At 33.6% G+C, this 17,667-nt stretch overlaps 2 protein-coding genes, 1 long non-coding RNA gene and 2 other non-coding genes across 6 annotated transcripts; all 5 read left to right on the top strand.

Annotated features, from left to right (window-relative positions):
- Positions 1–1,260: 1,260 nt before the first annotated feature.
- Positions 1,261–5,331, top strand: LOC127161860 (interferon-induced protein 44-like). Its single transcript, XM_051104616.1, has 8 exons — positions 1,261–1,355; positions 1,455–1,528; positions 2,284–2,317; positions 2,940–3,147; positions 3,349–3,495; positions 3,586–3,760; positions 3,925–4,025; positions 4,100–5,331. Exons 2-8 carry the CDS (start codon positions 1,471–1,473, stop codon positions 4,271–4,273), a joined length of 897 nt encoding a protein of 298 aa, XP_050960573.1. The 5' UTR covers positions 1,261–1,355; positions 1,455–1,470; the 3' UTR covers positions 4,274–5,331.
- A 77-nt stretch (positions 5,332–5,408) lies between these two features.
- LOC127161859 (uncharacterized) lies at positions 5,409–7,358 on the top strand. Its single transcript, XR_007827198.1, has 5 exons — positions 5,409–5,527; positions 5,782–5,924; positions 6,317–6,371; positions 6,710–6,755; positions 7,176–7,358. It is a non-coding gene; the product is annotated as an uncharacterized LOC127161859 (long non-coding RNA).
- LOC127161883 (small nucleolar RNA SNORD60) lies at positions 5,983–6,073 on the top strand. Its single transcript, XR_007827207.1, has one exon. It is a non-coding gene; the product is annotated as a small nucleolar RNA SNORD60 (small nucleolar RNA).
- Positions 6,812–6,902, top strand: LOC127161884 (small nucleolar RNA SNORD60). The gene has a single exon (XR_007827208.1). It is a non-coding gene; the product is annotated as a small nucleolar RNA SNORD60 (small nucleolar RNA).
- A 241-nt stretch (positions 7,359–7,599) lies between the features above and the next one.
- On the top strand, positions 7,600–17,427 carry LOC127161880 (monocyte to macrophage differentiation factor 2). Of its 2 annotated transcripts, XM_051104641.1 has the most exons (8): positions 7,600–7,867; positions 9,751–9,832; positions 10,797–10,957; positions 11,043–11,117; positions 12,001–12,102; positions 13,552–13,621; positions 13,710–13,899; positions 14,057–17,427. In XM_051104641.1, the coding sequence occupies exons 1-8, from the start codon at positions 7,854–7,856 to the stop codon at positions 14,062–14,064; spliced, it is 702 nt and encodes a 233-aa protein (XP_050960598.1). In that variant the 5' UTR covers positions 7,600–7,853; the 3' UTR covers positions 14,065–17,427. The 2 variants fall into 2 exon arrangements, with proteins under 2 accessions (XP_050960598.1, XP_050960597.1); XM_051104640.1 differs by having other exon boundaries at positions 13,710–17,427.
- Positions 17,428–17,667: the final 240 nt, after the last annotated feature.

Raw genomic sequence — 17,667 nt, 5'->3', positions numbered from 1 at the left:
CATGAATCATAATAATTGCATAAAATATAAACCTTAAGTTTTTACTTATAAATCAAAGGAATAAGTAATATACAACATATCATGCCTGTTTCATAATTTAATATGACTTTTTCATTTTTTCCAGCTAGTAATAGTTATAAACTATTTTCTGTGGTTTTCATTTTATTGAAATGCCTTGTGCCCAAATATGTTATCTAATATGCCAGAATCTTAAATGTTTGATTTTGTAACTTCATATATGGTTATTATATTATTAAGATTTTACCAAAGTCATGCTCATGTGGAGTTACAAGGTTTGTGACTATTTAGTAATAATTTATTAAAATATAAATAAATAAACAAACATGAGTGTGAGTCAGTCAGCAAAAGTGTAGTAAAATAAAATGATAAAGATACGATTTTGATTTCTTGCTCTTTTAGACACATTATTTCAAATCAGCACAAGGCAAGCAATCAAGTTAAAGGTTTAGTTCACCTAAAATTAGCCCATGATTCACATCCTAAGTGTATATGACTTGCTTCTTTCAGATGAATCCAATCGGAGTTCCATAAAAAATTATCCTGGGTCACTTCTCAGTGGCGCATGTGCAATGCATATGCTCTATGTCATACGCCTGGAATGGTTTCTGTGTACGACAGTTAGCACAAGCCAGAGAAAAGTGATTAGTATGTTTTAAATATGTATAATATTAAATATTTAAATATTAAATATTTTTCTTACAAAAATGCATCGATTCGTTACAGGAGGCCTTCATTCACCCACCGGAGCTGTGTGGAACACTTTTTATTATGGATGGATGCACTTTATTGGACTTCTTTTGAACTGTTGAACAGAAACACCCGCCCACTGCCATAATAAAGCTTGGAAGAGCCAGGATAATTTTTAATGTAACTCTGACTGGATTCGTCTGAAAGAAGAAAGTCATATACACCTAGAATGCATTGAGGGTGAGTAAATCATGGGCTAATTTTCATTTTTGGGTGAACTAACCCTTACAGGTAAATATAGCCTCAGGTAAGAGCTGCCATCACAGAACACAAACACACTGTAAAACACATGAACCAGTAAATCTAAAAGACCTGCAAAGAGATGTCAGTGTAACTTCATAACACTATATTCAAAGTCTTCTACATCCAAAAGGTATATTATAGTTTTTAATGCAGAGAATGTTGACCTCCACCCATTATGAATGATCATGACAGATGACCTCTGAAACAACCGGAGAGCACATACATTTTCTTTCACTCTTCAATCTTTTATTTAAAGTGAAACTGAAACTTAGACCTGTATGTATAAATACAGCCTCTGAGGAGAGCTGCCATCACATCACATCTACACATCCCAAGGAGCACAAGTAGTAGTTCTCTGATTCTTTTTATTACTCTGTTCAGTTTAAAAAAAAATGTGTATTTCTGCAGTGTGGTGTGGTATTATTATTATTTTTTTTTTTTAGGGGGAAAAGATCAGAAATGGGATCGAAACCATCAAAAGAGACCCAAAAAACAGAACAAGAGACATCAACAAAAGGTAAGTTTAATTACATGTAATTAAATTTGATCTTTTTAAATTCATAAAATGTATCTATTTATCAAAATTAACTTACAATATTAGGAATTTAAAGACTGCATTTAAAAGTCAAGTTTGAATTTGATTTGCTTGGATGCGGTAATCACTCCCAGGTGTCTGTTACTAGAACTCAGTAACCAGGCAAGGACTACACTTTAGCGGTATGGCTGGGCATACAATGTCCAAACAAGATTGTTACATCACAAGAATGGGTAATGGGTGTGGTTCTGAAACAGAAGTAAGCAAATAAAATAATAGCAAATAAATAAAGTCTTGCAGATAATTACACTCACAGAAGTCATCTATATAATGTAGTCTAATATGCACATCTAATCGGTGATTGATGTAAACATAAACCGCCGTTCCAAAGGGATCCTATTTCTTCCTGTCGAATCCACACTTACATGACGTAATGTCTCTTTGACTGATGAGGAAGAAGTCTGCTGCAGAGCTCTGCAGAAGTGGCTCTGCAGAAGTGCGCAGATAAGGCACATAGCAAGATGCTCACAAATTTGTGTCTCACCATATTTGTTTTATTTTTTATTTGAAAGTATTATCTTAATTGTGAACACACTGCTTTGTAGTGCAAATAGTTTTACCTTTTGTGGCTAATGAACCCAATTTCTAACTAATTATAAATTACCAATTTATTGTCCAATTGAACTGTTTACATCATCTATATGCTTTATATATGTTATGTATATGTTTTTCCACAGAACTGGGTAAAGAATGGAGAAAATTTGACTGGGGGTAAGCTACATGTGCAAAGGTTATGTGGACAAGTGCATTTCTACGGTATATGGATTATCTTATTATCAGTATCAGGCAGATATGGTAATGTTTCTATTTGTAGAAAACCCATATACAAGCTAAAATTATATTTAGGCATACCTACTCTAAGATTAAATACTTCAAGATACTTGTGTGAGGAAAATAAAAAGCCTTTAATTCCCTGGGCTAAATCATAAGTGTTTTGGCTACACGCCTTCTTCAGGATACATATTTGTTTTTTTTGTTTTTTTTTAAGTTTATATAATAGTTGTTGAGTGATTGTTTTTGCTGCCGTTGTTATTGTTTTGTACTGTTTTTACATCAAAGGACATTGTGTGCATGCAGGCTTTTGCTTTTCCCTTTTGCTTTTGTTCCCTTTTACTGGTTTCAAAATATCAAACTATGAATGTATTTAAAATGAAGATTTAAAAAATACATTTTAAAAATTCTGGAAATTGACAAACATATCACATGTTGGCTGAATAAAATTATTCTCAAACAAAAAGATCCAAATGCTTTCTCATACATACACGTCTAAAAGTGTCATACATTATTTTTATTTATTTAGTGTTCAGATAAATTTGTCTCTTGTCTTTTGTAGACAGAAGGAAGCGCTGAAAAGCCGTCTAGAAAGTTTTACTCCGAGTAATTCAGATGTGACAAACATCAAAATCCTGGTGGCTGGACAAATTGGAGCAGGGAAGTCCAGCTTTATTAACTCAGTCATTTGTGCCTTTCAAGGAGAAATAGTTTGTGAAGTACTAGCTGATAGTTCGGCATCAGCCGCCAGTCACAGTTTCACACGAAGAGTAAGCATTATTTGACTTCTATACTGCACACAGAGTACTAAAAGATTGTAGAGCTTTGAAAATATAGCTGCTAGGATTGTAGGAATATACTTTAAGGAAATATAGACAAATCATCCAAGCCAGACATTTGTTTAAAATCATAAGCATTGTGTGATATCTAATAACAAATGTGCTGCCATTTTTCTTGGTCTTTGTTTACAGCTGAAAGCACACCGCATCAGAAGTGCAAATGCAGATTTGCCTTTTGAAATCTGTGACATAATAGGTTTAGAACCTGATAATATATCTGAACGTAAACCAGATGACATTGTCAAAGCCATATACGGTCAATTGAAGGATGGATATAAAGTAATAAATTAATTGATTTGATTTAAAATTAATATTTGAATATGTGCAATATCTCTTACATTTTCTTTATTTTGCCTTTATTTCACATAGTTTAGTGAAGAGGATTCACTCACAAGCAACAATGAACATTACAGTGAAACCCCTTCACTGTCTGATCAAGCATTCTGCCTGGTTTACATCATTGATGCAAATACATTCGCACTCTGTAAGGATGAGTTAATTGTCCAAAAGTTAAGGAATATCCGCCAGAAAATCAGTGAAAATGGTAAAAGCAAAAATTGCATGATTGTTGCATGATCTTAATTTTAAAGATCATATGAATATTTAATCTACATTCCAACAATCAGTGAAATTCTACACAAATTCTTGAAGTTCATTCTAAGTGTTCTTTTTTGATTAAATTTATTTAGACATTGTTTCTTGTTCTAGGAATTCCACAAGTTATTGTCATGACTAAAGTGGATGAAGCATGTCCTCTGGTCCAAAATGATCTAAGGAAGATCTACAAAAGCAAGACGATCAAAGAGCGGGTAGGTCATTTAATCATCTATGCATGTTGTTTTCTAAAGTTTTACAAACAATTTAGCATTATGTTTCTATCCAGATGGAGCTGTGCAGCACCAAAGTGGGTGTGCCAATGAGCCACATCTTCCCAGTGAAGAACTACCACGATGAGATTGACACAGATGAAGATGTTGATGTTTTGATTCTCAAGGCATTTGATCAGATTGTGCGTTCTGCTAATGGAAGACTGAGGTGCGGTGCTTACAATTTATGAGTTTTCAGGACAAAAAACACCAATATAATAAATAGTATTTAGCGTTGAATGACCCAAAGTATATCATCATCTGAATCAAGACAAAGGTTATAACCGACATTTGACAGCAGTAAAAGTGATGATCATACCTGCACAATATTAGAAATTACTACGCAAATTAGCTGTCAACGTGAACACAATAACACAATAAACTCAACAAAATCAAAATGACAAAAAAGTAATTCTATGTGAAGATTCAAGTTCAATACGCTTTTTTATCTAACCCAATAGACTTTATATTCCTCAAGGCTTCTAAGCAATATGTTAGTATTAAAAACATTATAGCTCTTCAAGTTAGTTGGATTTTTTGTTGTTGGTAGCTGACCTTTTCAACTCTTCTGTGTAATGGTAATTGGTTGTCTTCATGCATTTTATACTTTTTATTATCAGCTGCTGCTATGTTTTAGCTCATTCAGCATCTACACATTGTGCATAATGGTAGCAGAGAATTAACATGCTAATCATATTACTCTATTATATAACTCTTATAGTAACTCTATGTAACACTTATATAACTCTTCTATGTGATGTAAAAATCCTATATGCTACTCTGTTCCTACAATTACAGTCTAATATGTCTTTTCAAGTAATGGTATTTACTCATTAATTACAAACAACCATCTTAAAATTCCACAGCAAATTTCCAAAGAACCTGGCCTTTTGGTTTTGCAGTAGCAATCTGGTATGACCCAAAAACTAGTTGTCTACGCTCATCATACTTTTGAAGTACCACTATGTTTTGTAAGTCATTCAGTTTGTTGCACCTGTCCCAGCATGTTGCTTCATTTTACAAAAGCATCTGGTACAAATTGATTTTCACGAAAAAGGCTGAATGCACTCCTAACATTAATAGTTAACAGAAAATGTTATAGAATAAAAAGCCATTTGAAGATATGAAACAAATGGCAAGATAAGCTATGCTAGCATGATATTCCGAATTCAGTCTGTCTGCATAAACTGTGTATCTAAATAAAATCATATGAAAATAACTACTTGTTATTTGGGGGTCAATGTCTGTATTTTATGCAAAGACTCAAAACAACCAGCAGAGGGCATGCATGAGCTCTGAACACATCTTTGATACACTCGTAGATGTCGCAAAGAAGACTTCATATAAAATGCGTGGCACAACGCTAGTCCTTTCTTTTTGTTCAGCTAAGATTTGCTGCAAGGCAACATGTCCTCTTCAGAAAGTTGCTTTATGTTTCTAAGCATGTAAGTATTCTTATTTTTTCTTTTCATTGTAGTTCTTCAGAACTTTAACACATGCTTTAAATACAATTATGATTGTGAATTAAGATTATCACTAAAAAAAATTAGTAATGAGTGTTCAAGTTTTGTCTCTATTGCGCGTGGTTACGTTAAACTCCCAAATCTCCCGCTAGATTATCGTTTGAGGGCTTGAGTTGGGTTTACACATGAACAGCATTAGCTTATCATGGTAATTTATCTTTATGATCTTGTTGTAGGTTATCCAGTCTGCCACGTAATGGGAGTGCTAAAGCACGTGGCTTCGGATGACTTGCGCCATAAGCGTTTGTACGTGTTGAACATCTGCGTTTGATGCATCGGTTATAAATCGCAATTAACGCGATGAAGCGTTAAGTTGGTGGTAAGTGAACTAAGCTCGATCAACAAACTGTGCTTGGTTTCGCGTAAATGTGACTTTGAGCCGCTGATGACTTCTACAAAAACACTTTTCTGACATCTCTTATGAGCGCTGCTTTACAGCAGCTGATTATAAATTGTAGTCTGAGGCTCCTTTGCTTGATGCATGTGACTTTTGTGACCTATTATTGTTTCACATTAAAATACTAATGTGACTTCTATAATTTGAGACTTACCATCTGTGTAAATGGGAATAAACCCCCCCTTTTGTGTGGAATTTAAGTTCTAATTAGGTGACATAGAAACATGAGAATTCACTGGTCAAAATGTGTGGAGCTTATTTTGAACAATTTAAATGCGTGATGCTTGTTACTAATGTTACTTTGTTTCTATCAGCTTTCACCTATGGGAAGAATGGAGTCCCCAGCTGCAAAAATGTTGTGGATAAGAGGTGAGAACCTTTCACTTTCTACTCTTTTTATTTTATTTTTATTTATATTTTTTTTTTTCCTCTTTCTGTCGGATTAATTTCAATCCAGTAATCATGTTTTATATACTAATGATTTTAGGGGGTTGTGGTAATGAATTGCATTTATAATTGCATAGGTTTTGACTGTGGTGATGAGAAACCGTTTGCTAAGCTGATTGATGGTTAATGAGTCTGATTGTAAATTCTCTGCCTGAACTGTATCGAACATTATGCTAAAATTAATTTCCAGATTCTGCACGGCCAGCTCTGCGTGCTTTGATATTTTGCACCTTTTATATGTTTGTTTTGGTTATTTGCAGATGTAAGAAGACCAAGAAGTCCATTTGATGAAGAGTTTAATTGGTGGTAAGTGAACTGAGCTTTAACAACAAACCGTTTGTTCTTGAATAAATGTGACTTTGAGCCACTGATGACGACTTAAAAAATACTTTTCTGACATCTCTAATGAATGCTGCATTACAGCAGCTGATTATAAATTCTGGTCTGAGGCTCTTTTACTTGATGCATGGATGTTTGGTTTTATTTATATATTTATTTTTTGTGCATTATTTGCTTCTGGAAATCTAGTTTTGTTTGGTGCCTAGTTGGATCCGGACCCATTGTTGTTAGGGTCTTAAAAGACTACTTTGAATTTTCCATCTGATGTACAAAAGTGTATTTAAAAAAAAAAAAAAAAAAGTCTCCCGAGTGGTTGAGGCTGCAGTGGTCAACTTGATGCATGCTTTGATTTGGTGCACCTTTTATGTTTTTTTTTGTTATTTGCAGATGTAAGAAGACCAAGAAGTCCAGTTGGTGGCATGTTTGTTATGGGGCTCTTCTGCACTAATGTTCAAATGCAATTTTGAAACTCTTAAAATAGTGTTACAATATGTATGCACTTCTGTTTGGATATTTGGATGATTGTGTTTTTTCAATAAAAAATGTGAACTGAATAATAAATTGTTGTGTATAGCTACCTTGGCACTGTATCACTAGAGATACTCCTACAAACTTCATTAATCTGGATTGTGATGGCTTAACTCGTAGGTTTTGTTTTGATAAAATGCATACATTGATAAGTGGTGTCTATACCATTATGAATCCTCTTTAAAACCTTAATTTGCTAGCAAATGCGAGGGCACATGGCATACGTCCAATATCTGAGTGTGGATGTACTGATCTAATCAACAATACATTGTATAAACCCAGCATCCTACACGGATGATCCACTCGTTTCTGACGCCAGGAAGACCGGGTTCCTGAGACCGTTACATGCTCTCTACTTCCGGATTACTGCTCATAATGTTCGCTTCATTGTCTAGTTCCTCACCCGAATGACATTTCCCAGCGATTGTTTTTATAAGATTAGCGTTTGTCCGAACGACGCCGCTGTACGAAGCTCTGAAACGCATCTCTGCTACGTTTTCATCTGGATTGGCGCAACTGTTGGATTTACGCGTTTAAATGAAACTTGTAAGGTGAGTAAATATGCCGTAGTCGGAGATTAAATGTGAAATTGCATTCAATTAACGTTAACGACAGTTATGTATTTCGCACGCAAGCGTATTGTCAGTGTGTCGGCTTTTGTGTAGAGCTGTCTTTTGTGATGTGACACCCACGCCACAAAGAAAGGGTAAACGTTGCCTGTTTACACGGAAAATTTAAATCTTTATCGTTAAGTGTACATGTGTCGATTCTGGAAAGTCGCGTTATACTATTTATACGATGGCAATGTCATGTAAACGAGTGGTGTGGATCATTAATTCGAAAACGCGATGTTCCCTGAACAGATTTGCGTGTTGACTGACTGATGTTTGAGGGAGTGGTAGAAAAAGACGATGTTTTGATGCTTTTTAACGAACAATTGTGTCTATTGTTCAAATTCGACCATGAACGTAAACTGAGAGCATATAAGATCAAACTCTTAGGGATTCAGTACTGTGCACGAGCAGCTGACATCTGGATCAGCTCGGTTCATTATTCCTGGCTTCGTGAGGATGTGCTGATAGCAAGTGCTAATGGGAAGAGACACATTTTGACTGATCCTGGACTGGCTCTTACGGTTTCATATTGACATCGTTTAGGCTCAATTATGACTTTCGTTAAAATAAAACATTAAAATAAAAAAAATATATCGTAACAGACTTGAGACAGAATTGAATCCCACTCTTCTAAGTTTTTAAATGTTTAAGTTAAGGGTGGTTTTGAGTTGTAAGCTTCAATTAAAAACGTCTGGTTTAAATCAAACTAAAAGAATTCTAATTCTAAATCTAATTCTTTAAAAATTATTTTTAAAATGTAGTGCCCAAAATTCTTATTTTTTTTTAACTGTTTTAAAATATTCATATTTTCTTTCACCATTAGACAAGTCAATAGCAATAGTGTTTGTTTTTTATTTATTTATTGTTGATACATTATTTGTGGACATTTTTGTGATAACATTCTATGGATGCATCACTAAAAGATCATTAACAGGATTGTTTGCTTGTGGGCTGCATGAGTTGAAGCAAATGTTGACTGGTTGACCATGTATAATGAATACTAGAACAAATTTAGGCCATGTTATTTGGGTTACTAACAATAGAAATTAGGGCAGATGTGCATTACATGTGTTGAACTAGATGTGGTCATTAGGAGAACCATTCTAAAAGTCAAATCATTTTGCCTGAACTAATTGCACCACTCTAAACATGAACATGTGAGACATACATTTAGAAACATTTGTACACTGACATTTGTATTACATTGCTTCAACTGAATTGGCATAATGTCCATCTTTGCATAATATTTCTACTCTGTTTTGGCAGAGAAACTGTAACGTAAACTAGTGGCCCTGTATTCAGTGTTACTTTTGTGGTACAAAAGAAGAAGAAAAAAAGAAACCACACACAGGCTCATTCCTTTTCCGTCACAGTCTCGTAAGTTTCCATGACAACAGTGACATCAGCGCTGTGCTGGGATGTGTGTAAGGATGAAAGACTCCTCTGCTGTGGTTCTCTATGGTTACCAGCCTCTGCCAGCCAACAGCAAAAGTTATTATCAGTCACATGATCATTTGACCTACATGGTGACTAACTCATTAGCAATTACAATAAAACTAAACATATAATAAAACAATGCAATAATGCATTAATTTAACTGAAAAAGACAGGGTTTTTTTTTTAGTTAATTTATTAGAAAGATTTTATTGAAACAACCAATTTAAAAGAACTGATTAACAACTTTCAATCACGAATTTCAGAAGCAACATTATGCCCTTTTAATTATGCCTTAGGTAGGTAATAGTAAGTTATGCATGACTTTTTTGGTTCGGAATTAGCTTTACTTCATCCTGTATTTTCTAACTCTTTTTTATTTTTAGATTTATGAACAATCGTGCACCATCTAATAAGAGATATCAGCCAACAGAATATGAGCACGCTGCTAACTGTGCCACACATGCGGTGAGTTGTGTGTTTATAATCTCAAAGGAACAGTTCACCCCAAAATTAAAACTTTGTCACCCTTAGGCCATCCAAAATGTAGATGAATTTGTTTTTTCATATGAATAGATTTGTAGAAATTTAACGTTACTTCACTTGCTCACCAATGGATCTTCTGCAGTGAATGGGTGCCGTCAGAACAAGAGTCCAAACAGCTGATAAAAACATCACAGTAATCCACAACACAATGCCAGTCCATCAATTAATGTCTTGTGAAGTGAAAAGCTGCATGTTTGTAAGAAACAAATCCATCATTAAGATTTTTAAACTTCAAACTCTTGCTTCTGGCTAAAATATGAGTAATTTTGTTTGAATCAGGAGAGAAATATGCTCAGATCAAGCACCGTTTATAAGCAAAAACAGTCTAAAGCAGTTCTAAACAAATATGTTGGTGGATTTTGATGTAAGTAATGTCAGTAATATTTTTTTTTTTTTTTTTTTTTTTTTTTTTTTTTTAATGAACAAGCAGCTTTTCACCTAACAAGACATTAATAACTGGAGTTGTGTGGATTACTTGTGGATTACTGTGATGTTTTTATCAACTGATGGACTCTTATTCTGATGGCACCCATTCACTGCAGTGGATCCATTGGTGAGCAAGTGTTGCAATTCTAAATTTGCAACAAGTCTGTTCCGTTTGAAAAAACAAACTCATCTATATGAGGTTGCAAAGAGGTGGAAAATTTCCAGAAATGTTCTGGAATTTTTGGAAACATTTCAGGATTTTTTGGAAACTTTTCGAAAATTCTTTTAATTCTTTTAAATTCTTTATATATATATATATATATATATATATATATATATATACACACACAAACACACACACACACACACACACATATATATATATATAAAATATTATTATTATTATTTCCTCTTCAGTTCACACTGATGATCACGATCTGTAACTGTATTTTATTCTCAGCTCTGGATCATTCCCAGCATTGTGGGTGGGATCTTGTTGTACCTCTTATCTGATGACCACTGGGAGGAGATTTCAGCATGGCTCTACGGGGCAGGACTATCAAGCCTTTTCATCATATCCACAGTTTTCCATACTATCTCCTGGAAGAAGTCTCATCTCCGGTAAGTATATGACCTAAATCAGCTTTTTGAATAGGCCAATTTCAGTTTTATGTACTGTGAATTCAAGTGTTACTTTATTTTATAGATCAGTTGAGCACTGTTTCCACATGTGCGACAGGATGGTGATCTATTTCTTCATTGCAGCGTCCTACACACCATGGTGAGCTCATGTAGAGAGTAATTGATGTTTATGCAGCAATTTGAAAAATTGGTTTTCAGTCTGCATTTGGAATTAATGGATTTGTGTTTGGCTGTAATAAATGACAGAGTTTCAGTTGGGGAGATGGATAACAATGTAAAGACCAAAGGTTTATAGGTGACCAGGGGTTCATGCCAATAATTTGTTTCCACTGAGTTGTGTGAATGGGGAGTTTTTAGCAGAAATGCTGATGGTGCCAAAGATTCTGATAATTTGCTGATTAAACGTACAACATTTTATGTAGTTGTATTGACTTGATCTAAAATTTCATGTCAAGCCCAAACAGTGCATAGATTTGAGTTAAGAATCTCAATTATGCTTTTATTTATTTGGCAAACTTATTTGTGACCGTGGCCCACAAAATCAGTCATAAGGGTAAATTTTTTGAAATTAAGATGTATACATCATCTGAAAGCTGAATAAATGAGCTTTCCATTGATGTATGGTTTGCTATGATAGGACAATACGTGGTCGAGATACAACTACTTTAAAATCTGCAATCTTAAGGTTAAAAAAAATAAATTGAGAAAATCGCCTCTGAAGTTCTTAGCAATGCATATTACTAAACAAAAATTAAGTTTTGATATATTTACAGTAGGAAATTTACAAAATATCTTCATGGAGCATCTTTACTTAATATCCTAATGATTTTTGGCATACAAGAAAATTTTGACCCATGCAATGTATTTTTGCCTATTGCTACAAATATACCCATGCTACTCAAGACTGGTTTTGTGGTCCATGGTCACATTTATGAATATTTATATACCTGGAAAATTAAACTGTGGCAGTTTTACAGATGTTCAAAATACCATTAATTAAGAATCTAATGCATTTATGGCAGGTTGACACTGCGGGATCTTGGTCCATGGGCCGCCCACATGCGTTGGGTGGTCTGGGTGATGGCATCTGGAGGAACTGCCTATGTGTTCTTCTTCCATGAAAGGTGAGCATGTGTTTAAGAGTGTTAAATAAGATAATTAATAATAATGATTAAAAGTGTTCTAAATTTCTAAATTTTAAATTCACATAAATCGATTTTTCATTCATATTTGCTGAATGAAATCAAATACTTGTTTCTTACTAATTTTGTAGTGCTGATTCCAAAAATAGTGCCTGTTTTGCACAATTTTCCATACAATTTTATGAGCATTACATATACTATCAGCCAAAAGGTTTTAAAATACAGCAAAAGCAGTAATATTGTGAAATATTTTTATTATTTGAAATAGCTGCTTTCTTTTTGAATATATTTTAAAATGTAATTTATTCCTGTGATCAAAGCTAAATTTTCAGCATCATTACTCCAGTCTTCAGTGTCACATGATCTTTCAGAAATCATTGTAATATGCTGATTTGCTGTTCAAGAAACATTGTGGTCTTACTATTATTGACTATTAAGGATATTTTTAGGATTTTCTTTGATGGATAGAAAGATCCAAAGATCAGCATTTATCTGGAAAAAAAAAACAAAAAAACTTTTGTACAATTCAAAAGCTTGGCGTCAATATATATATATATATATATGTGTGTGTATTTTATATATTAGAAATTATAGATCTGAAGGATCATGTGACTGAAGTATTAATGCTAAAAATTCAGCTTTGAAATCACAGGAATAAATTACATTTTAAAATACATTCAAATAGAAAGCAGCCATTTTAAATAGTAAATATTTCACAATTGTACTGTTTTTGCTTTACTTTGGATCAAATAAATGCAGGCTTGGTGAGCAGATGAGACTTACTGTCTTCTGAAATCTTACTGTCCAAAAACTTTTGACTGGCAATGTAGATTTTTGTCTTTCGACAAGAAGTCTTGTATTGTAAGCAGAAAAACTGCCACAAATATATGATTCCTGTCTTCTTTTGAGCCAGGTTACAACTATTTGAAGCCGATTTTCACATGTATGACTGATTCAGAAAAAAATAATTTTATAAACCTGATTTTCACATTGCGGATTGTAAGATAAATGTTATATTGAATTCTGCTTTTTATTATTAAAACCAAAGCTTTTGACATTTGACTGTTTTTGTTGTTTTGATAGGTGCATTAAAGCATTAGTTTTTTAAAAAAAAATGAAAATTTACTCAGCCTCGCATAACATCCAATGAATGCTCTGCAGTGCCAGAGAAGTAAATTTTCAGCAATTTACATTTTTGAGTGAACTTTTTCCTTAAACCTGATACATATAATTTGAAAAATTTTCTAATACATATAAACTGAAGTACAAACAATTAGAAAAAGTTTTTGAAGCAAAACTGTATGTGATGGAAAGTTTTTATATTCAGCATCATCAAATCAAGTAATATTAGTAATATAATAATAATAACAACCAAACCACTTTGAGTATTTGCTACATGTGAACATGTTTCTTGCATCCTTTGTGTTACAGGTTTAAAGTCGTAGAGCTGATCTGTTACACAGCAATGGGTGTTTTCCCCGCTCTTGTCATCCTCTCTATGGTAAGAAAATCAACGCTTATTAATTTTAAAAAAAGGTTATGACAGACTAATCAGAAGCGAATTAAATGTGTGTCTGTTTTCTTTATAGGCAGACAGGTCAGGTCTGTGTGAGCTGTTGGTTGGTGGCGGGTGTTATGTTTTGGGCATGGTCTTCTTTAAAAGTGACGGAATAGTGCCCTTTGCTCACGCTATATGGCACCTGTTTGTTGCAATGGGAGCAGGCATCCATTACTATGCCATCTGGAAGTACCTGTACACACCTGTTAATCTACCAACCAGTACGGCCCGGTGACACACATATGCATACACCTAATCACTTACCTAATATATATTTGTCACTAAAGTGCTACTAAAGCACAAACAGTATTGTTTATTTTTTCTGTTGTGTTTTGGCTAGCGAACAGTTTGACTGATGTAATTCTTGTCACTTATTAGGTCTTTAACTAGCACATACAACAGAAATCTAGGCAGCAGGGGTCATTTTGGACCTGAGGCCGTGTGCAATCCTGAGACTGATAAAGGATCCAGAACAAGAACAATTCTAGAAAAACTATGGACGTATTAAATGAATGGTTTACAATTTTTTAAAAAAGGTACTGAGCAAAGGTAAAATCACTGCCAGATATTTGTGAAAACACTCATCCTGGAGAGTAATTACTTGACTGCAGTTTAAAGGTTTTTCTGTAGTGTCTTTTAACCGACTTGGGATTATTCCACTAATTCTGCTACTGCCAGTGTGGAGATTGTCTTGTTTCTGTCAGAATTATGAGTATGTTTCGTATTACTGTACACAGTATCAATTCTCCATGCTTTTAGTGCTAGTCTTTTGCATTTTTTGGATGTGCAGTGTATTTGGACAATGCCACAAGTGCTTGATGACAATGCCTGGGACATTTTGCCTGGACAGGTCATCTGATTTCATGGTATAATGGAAAAGTTCAGACTCTCATATTATGATTGTGCCCTTTTTTTGGTGACTTTTAAAACGTGCTTAACATCTAAGTCAAAACACTATTTAATATTTTAAATAATATTAAATGACTGAATCAGCAAATCTTTTAAGGGTTAGGTCATAGAGAAATAGCTCAGTTTTTACAGTTTTTACAGCATTAAGACTTGCGTGGTGCCAATTTAAGGCTTTTGCCTCTTTTACTGCATTCCATTTCAGTAAAAATCTGAAACAAAAAGTGTTTTGTTTTAGATGTTATTTATTAATTTCAACTTGCTGCTGTAGATGTTGTATAATACAGTATATCATTTTGTATTAGTACTTAATAGAGTATGTAAAACATACACTGAAATTCGTCAGCTATTTGCCTTCATCATCTTCATCAGTTTTTGCAAACAGGAGAAAAAAACACATTTTAAGAAAATACTGATGTACTGACTTTAGTCAGATTCACCTCAGATTAGTTTAAGAGTCGTTAAAGAAACAATGCACCCAAAACTGAAAACTGTAATCATTTACTCATCCCTGTTTAGTTCCATACCTGCATTTGTGGTCTTTCTTCTGTAGAATACAAAATTAAATGTTAAGCAGAATGTCCAAGCTGCTCGTTTTTATGGATGCTCGTTCACCACAGGATAAAAAGGCAATTGTGACCTTTGTCTCACAATTCCAACTTTTTCTCTTAAAATTATGAGAAAAAAACGCTAAGATGTAAACTTAGAATTGACTTTTTTACCTGCAATTCTGAGTTTGTATCTCATAAACTTTTTCTCAGAATTCTAAGTTTACGCCTTGCAATTCTGTTTCTTGCAATTGCAACTTTTTATCTGATTAACTTTTTTATATACCTCCTTTCGTGTTCTGTGCAAGAAAGAAAATCATACAGATTTGGAACAACATGAGGATGTAAATGATGGCAGATTTTTCACTTTTGTATGAACTATAATACACATGTAGTGCACTTTGTGATAATACTTATTACTACTCAGCTTCATCGTCTACACTGGTCAAAGTTTGTAAATTAGCCATCTGTTCATTGGACTGATCAGCCAAAGCTTTTGCTCTCAGGGTTGCCATCTCACTGGCTGAAACCATCACAATTTCTTAAGCATTCCATTTGTGTTGCACTCCTTTAGGCCGTACATATTTAATAACTGTTTAACATTCAAAATCAAACTTGAACATTGTAGATAACTTGTATTTTTGATCAGGGCTAATAGAAGATCAGGGGCACAACCACAGATTGTGAAGTTTAATACAGACACACTCACACATACACAGCAAGTTTGCAGTTTTTACTTCTCTAACTACTAAACTATTAAACAAGTATTTAAATTTGTATGGCCTTCACAATCATATAAAACTTTTAACAGTTACTTGTAACATAATTTTTCTAAAGATGTATTTATTATTGCTTTACATTATGTATTATGAATATAAAAAGTGTTTGGTCAGTAGTTGTAATCTATGTGTACACAAACTTATAGTGTTGATATTTATGTTTGCTGTGTTAAGATTAAACATTTAGCAAGCACCTCATTAGTGATTTTTGATAACGATGTTTTATTTGATGATGAGTGAATTTCAGCTGAAATGTGTATGTTATCGAAACACCTCGCCTTAGTGAACGTGCATTTACGCTTTTAGTATTGCAACACTCTGTCAGGTACGTTTTTGCTCCCTTAAGGATTTAGATGATAGTAAGGGCTGTGTGTCTACAAGATTTCAGTTTGAACTTGAAATTACCTTTCTTTTTTTTTTCTTTACCAAGTCTTATAGGTTGCATTGATGATATAATTTTCAGTTTTAACAGTAAGTGTTATATCATTGGTTGGATGTTGTTGCCTATAATGTATATCTAAATCTAAAATGTATGTTTCTAAATTATTTTATGACTTTTTGTTATTCTGTTGCATTGTAAGGGGTCTGTTTTTGCCATTGTTGACCGCTTTTTATCTGTTTAGATATTTATGGTGTATTATGCTTTATTACAAAGTGTTTACTTGCGTTTAGTTGATGCAATATGAAGTTTACATCCATCATACAGCTTTCACTGCCACCCAGCCTGAGATAAATACATTTAGATTTCCAGTGACCTTATATTTAGTAAAACAACACAATTTATTGAAACTCTTATGATGCTTGAGGAGCTGTGTTTGTTAGTAAGAGTGCATAATGAATGTACAAAAATCATTCCTCTTGCTTTTGAGTCACTAGTATATGCTGGATGGCTGATGTTTTATAAATGCAGTGATTGATTGTGGTTTTAACATGTTAAAATGATTAAAAAGCATACGGTTTACCTCTGACTCAAAGCCAAAAGAAAATGCACTGCAACCAAGTTAAGAAAAGACCAAATATAGCACAAATTAACACTGTTTTGCCCTGACAAATCTTATGTAATGTATAGTGTAGAATTTGGCATAGTCTTTGTGATATTTGACAGTAAACTTTCATACATCAGGCTGTCCTTGAGTTATGAAAAATATTAATTCAGTAAAATTCTCTATTGAAACCGAATCCACTTGAAACCTAACCCTGACCTCACTGTAAATATCATTTGTGCCTTTTCTAGTTTGGGTGTGTTTCAGAACAGTTCAAGGCTTTGTGTTGTTTCTGCTGATTTGCTCTGCATAAAAAAATGTGAATCTTTCACATGAAGGTATTTGTGATTGTGATTTTGCTGCAATGTTTGTATTGCCCCCATTTTTGTATTTGTATTAAGACAATGTTATTTCATACCAATGCGTTTTTTTTTCAAAGAAGCGCCCTCCTGTCTGAATCATTATTTGAGTCTTGCATTCTATGCATTTTGTATGTCTGTGGTAAATCAATAAATGCAAAGGGAAAAATTGCACACTAATTGCACATAATATTATGCATGCTTTTGAACTGATTATTCATTACATTGTTTAAGCCTACTAATATAATACTTTTTAGTCACAATTTATGCTGTATACAGTCCTGCTGCAGGACAATTTTCACATTTTACCCAAAATCTACATTAAATCCATATTCTTTTGAGAAAATTTTGGGTGACATTTGATGTAAATATCATTTAATCTGCCTTTAATTAAATCATATGTTTTACTGATCA

This window comes from Labeo rohita, unplaced genomic scaffold (assembly GCF_022985175.1).
Source record: "Labeo rohita strain BAU-BD-2019 unplaced genomic scaffold, IGBB_LRoh.1.0 scaffold_76, whole genome shotgun sequence".
Classification (NCBI taxonomy): Eukaryota; Metazoa; Chordata; class Actinopteri; order Cypriniformes; family Cyprinidae; genus Labeo; species Labeo rohita.
This window is presented reverse-complemented; position numbering and strand designations above follow the sequence as displayed.